The 13,087-nt window shown below is 39.1% G+C and overlaps 1 protein-coding gene across 2 annotated transcripts in view; it reads right to left on the bottom strand.

The window, feature by feature from the left end:
• bend4.L (BEN domain containing 4 L homeolog) overlaps positions 1–13,087 on the bottom strand; it is a 62,161-nt gene that overhangs the window by 31,783 nt on the left and 17,291 nt on the right. For both annotated transcript variants that reach the window (XM_018229447.2, XM_041588633.1), the window contains exons 2-3: positions 6,650–7,216; positions 1,386–1,477 (exon numbers count right to left, since the gene is read on the bottom strand). In XM_018229447.2, coding sequence (XP_018084936.1) covers positions 1,386–1,477; positions 6,650–7,216 — 659 coding nt within the window. The remainder of the gene's footprint in view (positions 1–1,385; positions 1,478–6,649; positions 7,217–13,087) is intronic.

The following is a 13,087-nucleotide window of genomic DNA, read 5'->3' on the forward strand; positions in this document are numbered from 1 at the left end:
GTATGCTGAAGATTATATTAAATTTTCATTTTCGTGAAAGTTCCCCTTTAACTGTGTGTCTGTTACCTATAATGTATACCTTCCAGGAGTTGAATTCAACAACTAGGCTATGGTTCTGGCACAATCTTGCCATGTCCAGTTATCATTTGTCCAAAACGCTGCCTATTTCCCATCAAGCCCCACCCCTTTTCAGCATTTTAAATGCCCCACTATAAATAGGACACATTAGAGAAGGAAAAAACAAGCATTTTTATCTGACCCTGTGGCATAGGTATATGTGTGGGTGTTTTCCCTTTTCCTTCATTTGCACAAAATATCGTAATTAAATCTATTAATTCCTAGCACTGCTGTGTATGAAGGAGCGGTACATAAAAAAAAAAACATGGCTGCGAACAGATTATGGAATAAAGGGAATTAAAACAGTGAATTTACATGATCTTGCTTTGATTATTGCAATTATTCAAATCTGAACAGGTCATGTTTATTTCATATGCTATAAAATCTGCACACTGAAAATAGCAGTCCAGCTTTATTTCAATACTCTGCAGGATACAAATGATTTGTTTAAGGTAATTATTTTGTCACCAACTCACTTATGATGAATCTACTTTTTCCGATATAAGACAACGCACCAATCAGCACAATATAAAACTGCACGATATAACATATGCCATTCAATTATACAGTACAGGCATAGGATCCCTTATCTGGAAACCCATTATCCATAAAGTTCGGAATAACCAAAAAAAAACATCTCCCATAGAGTCCATTTTAAGTTCCTCCCCCTGCCAGGTGCTCAGTCTCCAGTGTCCCCACTGTATCCAATGACAGAAAACTCAAAATAGACAGCACTTCTGGACAGTTTAATAAAACTGGTTGCTGGTTTTTGAAACTCCAGAGCACGTGTTAACACTAAACCTCTGCTTAGCAATAATGAGCGATGTAATATTCATTGCGACCAGTGCTAAACATTCGCCAAAACGCCATTTTTTAAAAAACGCTGCGATTTTAATTACATTACCCCTTACATATTTAAAGGCTTAATAATAATCAGTAGAATCAGCATAATCATTAGAATACCACTCCATTGTTAATTGTTATAAGAGACTTTGCTTTTGTATGTAACCATCTCTAACATAACCCTAACGGTTTGTGTGTCCTCTCACTCTCATACTGGGAGGGCAGGAAAATCACAGGGCACTTCCTGTTAGCAACCAGATTGCTCTAGTAGGGCCCTGGAGACAGCAAACTCAGATCCATATCTCTCAGTTGTAGCTTCACTGGGAAGAGATTTTTAAACATGGTTTTACTTTTTGCCTTCTCATGGCCACTGGGAATAGGTAAAATATGACGGCCTGAGGCCTCAGTGAGATAAATGACGTTACCTCTGTTGGCTGGTCAACCGGCTGTGGTATGAGAAGCTGATTATGATGTTGAAGTACCGTCTTCAAATAATCTAACACCGTCTGGCAGGGCACTGCAAGAAACAGAACAATTATGCCTCTAGCTTTACAGCTCCAGACATTTCATTAAAACATAATGAAGTAAGCATTCAATTATATTCATCTGCCTGAATCAAGAAATCTTAGGACATTACACACCAAGAGATAACTAAATATACATATATGCTGTAAACATTAACTTCCTACGAGGAGTGCTTTGCTAGAGGCCAGGAGCAGCTTATGTGATCACTCATTCCAAGAATGGATAATTACATTAGTAATAAGAACTTCAAGATCACGATCGACTGCTCAGCTCAAAATTCACTGGGCACCAAGCTTATTAAGTTAAAGAAGATTTTAAGGGTGTGCGAGAGCTCTCCAAAAAAAGCTTGAGTGATGGGCCAAATCAGTCAGAGCTGATAGTATGTCCCCCCCCCAGGGCCTGACAACCTGTTAGGAGAGGACCACATTGCTCCACAACTAATTTCCACATTACCAGCGCAGACTCTAATTGATGTTTGTATTGGTAAATCACCTACAATTTCCAGAAAATGTACAGGTGTGGGACCTGTTATCCAGAATGCTCAAGACCTGGGATTTTCCGGATAATAGATCTTTCCATAATTTGGATCTCCATACTTTATGGGGCAGATTTATTAAGGGTCAAATTGAAGACTTGAATTGTCAATTTTTTTAATGGTCAAAACTGTCACATTCGACTAGGGAGGTATCCAAATTTGATTTGAGTTAAAAGTTAAAAAAACCCTACCCTACATAGACCCCCCCTCCCAGTCTAGCTGCTACCCCGGGCAAATGCCCCTAAGTCTTTACTTACCCCTCGGTGCAGATTCTGTCCAGTGCAGTTCACGGGTTCATCTTCTTCTCTTCGGTAATCTTGGTGCCGTATCGGCGCATTCACAGTTGGAGCAATTTTCTGTTCCGCAACAACTGCGCATGCGTTGAAACTCACGGAAATTGCCGAAGCGCCGGAAGACCCCATGATTACACGAACTGGCTAATGATGGCGCCCGTGAACTCCGCTGGACAGAATCTGCACCACCAAGGGGTAAGTAAAGACTTAGGGGCATTTGCCCGGAGTAGCAGCTAGGCTGTAGGGGAAGAGGGAGGGGGATCTATGTAGGATAGAGGGTAGTGTTTTTTTAACTTTAAGGTTTGCTTCTCCTTTGAGTCTACTAGAAAATCATGTACCGGTAAACATTAAATAAACCCAATAGGCTGGTTTTGCTTGCAATAAGGATTAATTATATCTTAGTTTGGATCAAGTACAAGCTACTTTTTTATTATTACAGAGAAAATAATTTAAAACAATTTGGATTAATTGGATAAAATGGGAGTCAGCCTGTAATTCGGAGCTCTCTGAATAACGGATTTCCGGATAATGGATCCCATGCCTGTACTGGAGTTTGGGGGAAATAGCTGCATTAAGTTTAGTGTGTTGACTGATGTGTGGTTTTCACACTTTACACTTACAATGTAGCACAGCATTATTATATTATTGGGCCCTGTTATTTGTGCTGAAGTCATAAAATAACCGTTTCATATAAAAGCTTAAATGGGATCTATATGAACAAAAACAGAAACTTTCTAAATATAATCAATTAAAAGTTGTGTCATAATTAATTTATTCTTCAATATCTTCCCCCAAGTCGGGGTGAGATGTTGATTTATAGGTCGGTATAATACACCTTATAGGGGCTCCCATTCCTAGCAGATGTTTTAGTGCTAACTCAAATAACTGATTGAATGAATAAAAACAAAAGCTAACAAAATAACTGATACATATCCAGCATGCAGAGAAACAGAATTTCCATCACAGTCATTTATTTTGAAAGAGTGAATTCTAATACATCTTCTATCTAGACAAATGGTGCAAGAATGTATTAGACCTAACTGTCAATCAAAATCTGACCCAGCCCCCTGCATAAGAAACAGATGCCTAGAGGGGGCTAGTGAAGAGTATTTATTTTATAAATGGTACAGAATTTTAATTGATTATTTATAAAGCTTCTTATTTCAGCATGATGGGATCCGTTATCCGGAAAACCGTTATCCGGAAAGCTCCGAATTACAGGAAGGCTGTCTCCCATAAACTTCATTTAATCCAAATAATACAAAGTTTTAAAAATGATTTCCTTTTTCTCTGTAACAATAAAACAGTAGCTTGTACTTGATCCCAACTAAGATAGAATTAATCCTTATATGAAGCTAAACCAGCCTGTTGGGTTTATTTCATGTTTAAATGATTTTCTATTAGACTAGAAGTTTGTAATTTCTATTGAATGAGGGAAGAGGCATTGATTTGGGCCTCTCCCAAAAGGGCTGTATCCACCTCCATAACCAAATCATCCACAGCGTGTGGCTGGTCAAATAGTGCAACAATCCACTCGTCTAGATGTGCAGGCCCAACTTAAAGGAGAACCAAAGCCTAACTAAAGAAGTAGCTAGAAATGTTGTACATTATATTTTGCTATAGTAGCTCCCCTGCCTCACCATCTTCTTTTCTGCTGATTCACTGCACATGCTCTGTGCTGCTGTCACTTACTGAGCTTAGGGACCCACTCACAATATACAGTACATATAGAATAGAAATGTCACAATATAAGGCTGATTAGTAATTAATACAAATAATTCATACATGGCAGCACAGAAACCAGTGTAATTAGCATCAGAATTTAATAATCAGCCCTGTAGCATCAGCTTATATTACAGGCCAACCTCCTTTTCTGCTTGATAATTTGCGACAACCCCTAAGCTTAGCTTCTCAACAGCTGCTCAGAGCCCACTGAGCATGTGAGTGTCAGACATTTTCCAAGATGGTGACCCCCTGTGACAAGTTTGAAGTCCTGGATAATTGCTGCTATTGAGAAGCTGATGAATTTAGGCTGGTGCAATAAGTTCAGTATATAAAATACGTAAGTTTTAGCCGTATTCATTTTTAGGGTTTAGTTCTCCTTTAAGCATTTACTCTACCTTACTCTATACTGCTGCACTCTCAGATATTCAACTATAAGGCTATGAGAAGTTCACTGTTTGAGTCATATTGCATATATGTAGTTTATTTAACCAGGCATATATCCTACAGATGGCTTCAGCCTCCAGATGCCACTTTCCTGTAGCTGTTTATCCTGGCAAGAAATCATCTGATATAGCAAAGCACTGGTTAATAAGCAATACCGACACTCATTTGCCTTCTAATATAGGGGCCAAATATATATCTAAGACTGAATTCCATCTGCATTGTATCTGCTGGAAATTCACGCATTGTGTCATGGGTTTACAATTCAATCAACATAAGGAAAGCAAGTGAAGAAAGAAACATATCCAGGTATAGTATCTGTTATCTGGAAACCCATCCAGAAGGCTCTAAATTATGAGAACTTCGGGAAGGCCATCCACCATAGACTCCATTTTAACCAAAATTCAGATTTTTTAAAATGATTTCCTTTTTCTCTGCAAAAATTAAACAGTGCCTTGTACTTGATCCTAACTGAGATACAATGAATCCTTACTGGAGGCAAAACAATCCTATTGGGTTTATGTAATATTTAAATGTTTTTTTAGTAGGCTTTGTAGACCCAAGGTCCCGAGCATTCTGGATAACAGGTCCCATACCTGTATTAATTCCTTGCTGAATTCAAAACTGCCAGGATTCGACCTTTTTCAGCAGGATTCGGACTTGGCTGAATTCTTCTGCCCGGCCGAACCAAATCTGAATCCTTATTTGCATATGCAAATTAGGGGTGGGGAGGGAAATCGCGCAATTTTTTGTCACAAAACAAGGAAGTGAAAAATGTTTTCCCCTTCCCACCCCTAATTTGCATATGCAAATTAGGATTCGGTTTGGTATTTGTCCGAATCTTTTGTGAAGGATTCTGGGGTTCGGCCAAATCCAAAATAGTGAATTTGGTGCATCCCTAAAAATAACTACTGTTCTGCACAACTTTCTGCTAAAGGAGGATCTAATATGACTACTGTATGTAAAATCTTACATTTTGACATTATTAGCACACAGCACACTGAATGATTTTTGTTCTATTTGTACCTCTCCTCGGAATTGATTCATTAACTTGCAAGTAATATTCCAGAATATTCTAAGGATCATATGATTAATATATCTTAAAATGAATTTCTGTAATGATCTGTAAGCTACCGGAGTTAAATATAATTCTATTTATCCAAAATATTTAGCACAGTGGGGCTACAACTTAATTCTGTCCCATTGGTTTCTTTTTACTAGGAAGGTTAACAGAAAAGAACAGGGGATCTGAAACATGGTAAATCAATATAGGAGAGACAAAACATCTAAAAAAATGTATATGGCAGGAGTTGTGGGAAGAAAATGCTATACCTTTGACTACCCTTATCCTGTGCCATATAACAGAGGAACTCCCAAACTTCAACGATTGCTATACCTTGTTCTGAAAATTAGAGCAGCATATGGGTGTTAGCAGGTGCAATCTCCCACCAATTCAGATACTCTTTTCTGCAATTGCCTACAATTAGGGATGCACCGAATCCACGATTCGGTTCGGGATTCGGCCAGGATTTTGCCTTTTTCAGCAGGATTCGGATTTGGCTGAATCCTTCTGCCCGGCTGAACCGAATTCAAATCCTAATTTGCATATGCAAATTAGGGGTGGGAGGGAAATCACGTGACTTTTTGTCACAAAACAAGGAAGTAAAAAATGTTTTCCCCTTCCAACCTCTAATTTGCATATGCAAATTAGGGTTCGGATTCGTTCGGTATTTGCCCGAATCTTTCACGAAGGATTCGGGGGTTCGGCCGAATCCAAAATAGTGGATTCGGTGCATCCCTAACTACAATGAACATGTACATTTAAAGCCAGTTCTGGATTGACCTGAACTATGCATCGCACAGATAAAAGGACCCAAAATTCAACACAAATCTGTCCACTAAACCTTCAGTATAAGGTACAGCAATCACAGAAGTTTAGAGGTCCTGGGTGGATTGGTTTGCGAGGGCTTTGGGTTAAACAGATTTTATTTATTCATAAAAAAAAAGGAAATGGCACAACGCTAAAAAATGGAGGCATGGAAATCTAGAATGACAAAATATATTAGTGAAAATATTTTTGCTCATTTTCTACAACACAAAATATTTTACATTGAAACTAAATGGGAACATGTAAGAAACATTATCACCTTAATTACCATGAAACATATACCTGGTATACTTTCTAACTTCCTTCTAAGTTCCTCGTTTTCTTGTTGCAGGGAGATCACCTCCTGCTCCAGCTCCTGGCACCTAGGGCAGTAACCTTCTTCATCATCATCATCTTCCTCTTCTGGAAGCGTGGAAGAAGACGGATGACCATGTGATTCAGAGGTTGCCGGGGATGTCCATCCACCCATTGTATGTACTGGAGAGGATGAGATTGTGTCCATATCAGTTAAATGTCCATAGTCATTAGTGAAAGAGGTATTCCGAGCAGGGAAGTTACCGGCTAGAAGGTAATTCTGAAGTGAATCCGTGAAGACGCGCAAGAAAGCTGAAGTCTGTTGTTTTTTCTTAACGTACTGCATTTCTACATCTGGTTTGTCTGATGGTTGGCAATGGAACGCTTTGCTTAACTGACATTGATCCGGCCTGTCATTGTAACTGTTATTCTCCTGTTTTATACAAGACAGCAATGACGGCGGAGGTTTGGAGTCCAGAAGTTTTCCTCCACAATTGAGGAGGTTTAGAACTCGGCTACATTGCTGGGCAAATGCGTCCAGTATCATTCGGCTTTCTGGGAAAAGAAATTACAGAGAAATTGTTGTTTAGCCATTGAACAGAATAATAGCTTTGGCCTTTTTTTATATTTCATAGTATAAAATCTGCATGACTGCAAACAATGAAAGAGCGTGTGCCAGAAAGGTCAATTGCACTGAATACAATCTCTCTCTAAGATTCTTCCTTCAATTTTAGGCAGGCAATAAATATAACACGCACAAAGCTTTAGTTATCGTAGGGTAAGGAGGCTTTTCTATTATGCAGACAACTCAGGAACGGGGGTTTTCTGGATAATTTTTGTAATCTGTATAATCAGAAATGGATAGCACACCCAATTAAAGAAAAATAAATTTATTACAAAGAAGAAAAATGGCACAAAAGATACAAAATAATATTTGGTGAGCCTAAAGCATTTCGACCTTAAGGGTCTTCCTCAGGGACATAAATGATAAAAAATCAAAAAGGCAGGTTTTTTTTTATCATTTGTGCCCCTGAGGAAGACCCTTAAGGTTGAAACGCGTTGGGCTCACCAAATATTATTTTGTATCTTTTGTTATATATTTTTTTTTGTAATAAATTTATTTTTCTTTAATTGGGTGTGCTATCCATTTCTGATTATATTTAGTAGCTATTTTTGGAGACCCTGATGGGGAGTCTCCTATGGATTAGCACCCTGCATTATACTTTTGAGGGTGTGCGCCTTCTCTCCTTAATCTTTTTGTAATCTGGACCTTCATACCTTGAGTCTACTAGACAATCATTTAAACATTAAATAAACCCAATAGGCTGGTTTTGTTTCCAATAAGGATTAATTATATCTTAGTTTGGATCAAGTCCAAGGCACTTGATCCCAACTGTTATTAAAGAAAAGGAAATCATTTTTAAAAATTTGGATTGTTTAGATAAAAAGGATCACGCCAGATGGGAGTGATGAGCTGTTGAAGGGAATTTCAACCCCAAAAATATTTTTTTGCCTAATAGAAAATATAAGTCGAAGCAACTTTGCAATTTACATTTACCGGTATAACAAATTCTCTCTAGTTTTAAATTATTTATAAACGTGTTGCTATTGAAAGCAGTGTTTGTCCCTTTCTATTCTCTTCCCTGATGGTTCAGACTGTTGGTACAATGTAAGACAAGGCAGCTGAATAACAGAACTGTCTTTGCTGGGGAACTAAGACTTTTGCAACATTGTTTACAAAGTAACAACCAGGAGGTAAGTAAATGCTGCTTTCAATAGCAATTGTTTCTACAAATAACTGTAAAAAAACAGAACATTTTAATATGTGTACACTGGAAAGGTGCTTAGAATTATATTTTCTTTTCTTAGCCATTTTTTTTTTATTTTGGGGCGGACTTACCCTTTAACTCAATAAATGTAGAATTAAACAAGATCTATAATAACCTATTCAATTTTTCCTCAAATATGCTAGTGATCACAAAAGAAGAAAAAAAATGCAATTGAAGAAAAAAGTCTGGATTTTTTTTTTTATTTATAAAACTCCCTAAATTCGTAATCCCCCACCAGTAGCTTGTGAGCAACATGTTGCTCACCGACCCATTTGATGTTGCTTCCAGGGGCCTTGGAATTCCAAGTTTAGAGGCAAGTTTTGGTTGCATTAAAAACAGGTGTACTGTCAAACAGAGTCTCCTGTACTCTGCCAGCCCACATAGGACCTACTAAATAGCCAATCACAGCCCATATGGGGCCCAAATTATCTCCTACTAAATACAATTTCCAACGTTCTTCCTTTTCGGGGTAAAAAGTCAAAGCAAGCAAGGAAAAAAATAATATATTGTGTCAGAGGGAATAGAAATACATTTAGAAGCCACAAAAGGGGCAAAAGAGGTTAGTACAGTATAAAAGAGAAATTAATCACGAGTCTAGCCCTAGTATTGCTGCACCACTAAACAACAGAAATAGGTTGCTTACATAGAATACAGAATAGCTGCTTGCCCTCTGTCAGTATTTTCATTGCGGCAGTATTGATGGCCCATCACAAAAACATTTCCTTTGTTCCCACAATTCATTGTCAGAACAAATTAGCTTGGGCAAAACACCTCTGTCCGATGGCAGTCACCTACAAGATTCAGAGGTTTTGTTGCATTTTAGAATTTGCTTGATAACCTTTTTTTTAATCTAGTACTGGAAGGACCCACGAAGCCCATAATGGACAGAGTATTTGATAGATTTAAAAGTTTGTAAACAGGATCCTCTAAATAGTGTATGAAACTCCAATTTCCCCTTTCCCTCTTATGCAACATTGTACCTGGGAATTACTCTCCTGAAAGTATGAAAGAAGTATAATTAGCAGGCTAACACCTTGGCTGTGTTGTCATGAAACATACCAATCTGCTACATTACTGCACACAAACCATATTTTGACATTTAAGGCATGTTATGTGAATGCAGACGTAACTCACTAAATACTGAATACTTAATGTTAAATACACGGATCTTAGAGAACGATTATACTTCATTAGGATTTGTTGGATAAACGATTCATTATTATAGGGAAACCTTTTTTTGTTGTTGTATCGCTAAAGCAGCTCTATCCAGTCTAGTTTCTCGTTTATAGATACCCCTCCAACCCTGTATTTTCTGGCACTTGCATTTGTGCCTTCACCTGCACTACTGACCACTACAATACAACCACATTAGAGTCCTGTGCGAGTCCATTTTTTGGAACCCCTAGCCGACCCTTACCCGCAATCCGCAACCGGGACCCGCATTCTTACCCGCTTGGACCCGCTACCCAACCCGATCCGCTTGTACCTTATCCGCAACTTGGACCCGCTGACTATCAAGCATCAGGAAGTGCTGTCATTGTAAACTGGAAGTGACATCATCGGAAGTAAACATGATCAGACAAAAGGAGTAAAAATCGATATTGAGAAGACCCGCAGAACCGTGTCTATACCCGCACCTGTAACTTCTACCCGCAGGATTTTACGGGTAACCCGCGGGTACCCGACCTGCTGCAGGACTCTAAACCACATCAACATGGGGGAGGATGACTGGACCCAACAGCCCAGAGAGAAAGTGCAGATAGTTATGTAAGCAAAGGATACCCTGGGACTTCAATCTCCGACCCAACCATATTCTGCTTAAAATCTACAGTCACAGGCTTTGCAAACTTTTGAGCAGGGTGCTAATGTACTTACACACATTGTAAAGAAGCCGTGTGATGCTAAAGTAGCGCAAAGATATGCTTTAACTCAGATACCGTATTTATCTCAATAAACTACTGTCTCACTGCTCACAGGGATGCCAATTTCCCCCCAAACATTACATTAACAAGCCTACCCACCCAACCTTTCTTACAGTGTAACAGGCATATGTATATAGCAAGAGAATGTGGTAGATAGAAGATTAGACAGAGGGGCAGAGAGATATTCAGATATAGTGATACAGAAGAGGAAACCAAGCAAGGGGGAGGCAGGGTGATGGTAAGCCAGTTTCATACAGCAGGACTTCACATAGAAACATCTGTACTTAAATATACAAGCACCAATCAAAGATTAACACGGGAAGACGTTATTTTGGAAATAGGCATTATCATAATAAAAATAGAAGCATCTTTTCTCTTGGGGTAATGCTACTCCACCTTAAAAGTACCAGCAAGCAAGATTGCCACGTGGCAATGCAATATATACATTTTAGCTTAAAATAAATCATTTGAAAGTAAAACATCCTTCTTTGCACCTGACCACAAACACACTGGCAAAACTGTATTAAACAAGGTATTGTGCTATTTTAGGATGGACAATGGGCCACATATACAGGTCAATTAGTCAAATGGTGTGTTTGAATTTGTCAGAAGAGGATGTGAAGAAGAACTGCAGCTCCCATTCACTTCCCATTTCAAATGTTTGTGCTGTTGGATCAGTTGGATGCCAACAAGTGTTGGACAGTGTATGGCCACCTAAAAGGGATACTGTCATGGAAAAACATGTTTTTTTCAAAATACATCAGTTAATAGTAGGGATGCACCAAATCCACTATTTTGGATTCGGCCGAACCCCCGAATCCTTCTGGAAAGATTTGGCCAAAAACCGAACCCCAATGTGCAAATTCGGATTTGGTTCAGCCTGGCAGAAGGATTCGGCCAAATCCGAATCCTGCTGAAAAAGGTCAAATCCCGAACCGAATCCTGGATTTGGTGCATCCCTAGTTAAAAGTGCTACTCCAGCAGAATTCTGCACTGAAGACCAATTCTCAAAAGAGCAGATTTTTTTAAATATAAACAGATTTTTTTATATTTAATTTTGAAATCTGACATGGGGTTAGACATATTGTCAGTTTCCCAGCTGCCCCAGTCATGTGACTTGTGCCTGCACTTTAGGATGGAACTACTTTCTGGCAGGCTGTTATTTCTCATACTAAATATAACTGAATCAGTGTCAGTGGGACTTAGCTTTTACTATTGAGGGCTAGTCCACACGGGGAGATAGCCACGCGTTTGCGGTCGCGGCGACAAAGCGCCGCGACCGGCGCAGGCGACAGTTTTGTATGGGCGCCTATGTAAAAACGCCTGTGCTAACCACACGAGGCGATGCGCTTTTCAATAGTCGCCTGAAAATGCCTGGCGAGGCATTTTCAGGCGACTGTTGAAAAGCGCATCGCCTCGTGTGGTTAGCACAGGCGTTTTTACATAGGCGCCCATACAAAACTGTCGCCTGCTCCGGTCGCGGCGACTGGCGCGGCGCTTTGTCGCCGCGACCGCAAACGCGTGGCTATCTCCCCGTGTGGAATAGCCCTGAGTGTTGTTCTTAGATCTACCAGGCAGGTTATCTTGTGTTAGGGGGCTGCTATCTGGTTACCTTCCCATTGTTCTTTTGTTAGGCTGCTGGGGGGGAAAGGGAGTGGGTGATATCACTCCAACTTGCAGTACAGCAGTAAAGAGTGATTTAAGTTTATCAGAGCACAAATCACAAATGACTGGGGCAGCTGGGAAACTGACAATATGTGTAGCCCCATGTCAGATTTCAAAATTAAATATAAAGAAATCTGTTTGCTCTTTTGAGAAATGGATTTCAGTGCAGAATTCTGCTGGAGTATCACTATTAACTGATGCATTTTGAAAAAAAAAAAAACATGTTTTACCATGATAGTATCCCTTTAAGTCAGAAGTATCAGGTGCACCTCTCATATTTATGGATCACTCAAAAAGGAGTTACAGAATCTGTATAGTCCCAGAATATCCATAAATTGTCTGTTTTCACTCTCTGTTGCTTGAGATGATTGTCCCTGGAGATGTGCACAGAAGGATATTAGTGATCTTAAAGTTCATTTAACAAGGACTGGCATTCTAGTCCAGTCAAGAAACATTAGGCTCAAGAGGACAATCAGTTTTCTACAATTGTCTATAAAACTCAGGAAAGCAATAGCCTAAGATAAATTATTTGAAAGAGGTACCAGCTAATTTCAGCTACTCCATAGTGTGATGCTTGATGCATATCAGTGTCTGCAATTCTAATAATTAAATAATAAGTACTTGTCTCTATCTAAAGATAATTGATTTAACATAGTCCCAATCCCTAACGGCAGCCACACACTACTGAAAATTATATGCGATTAGAATATGCATTAGAAAAGACACAATTCCTTTGTGATCACGTATAACAGAAACCCCTCCAATACCCTGCAAATTCATTTCTAGACTAATGCCTACATAAACACAGGCAGGACAAACATTAATTTGCTGCCGTTCCACTTTACTGTAAAATGACTGACTACTGATGTAAAACTTATCAAGGCTGACCTAACACAAGCCAAAACATCAGGGTGAAGATTTTTCAGAACGGATAAAACTGGCACCTATCCATGTGTGAACTGTAAGAACTAAAACTCCATTATCCATGGAGACTCAGCTCCTCACCTATC

The sequence above is a fragment of the Xenopus laevis genome, chromosome 1L, assembly GCF_017654675.1.
Source record: "Xenopus laevis strain J_2021 chromosome 1L, Xenopus_laevis_v10.1, whole genome shotgun sequence".
Classification (NCBI taxonomy): domain Eukaryota; kingdom Metazoa; phylum Chordata; class Amphibia; order Anura; family Pipidae; genus Xenopus; species Xenopus laevis.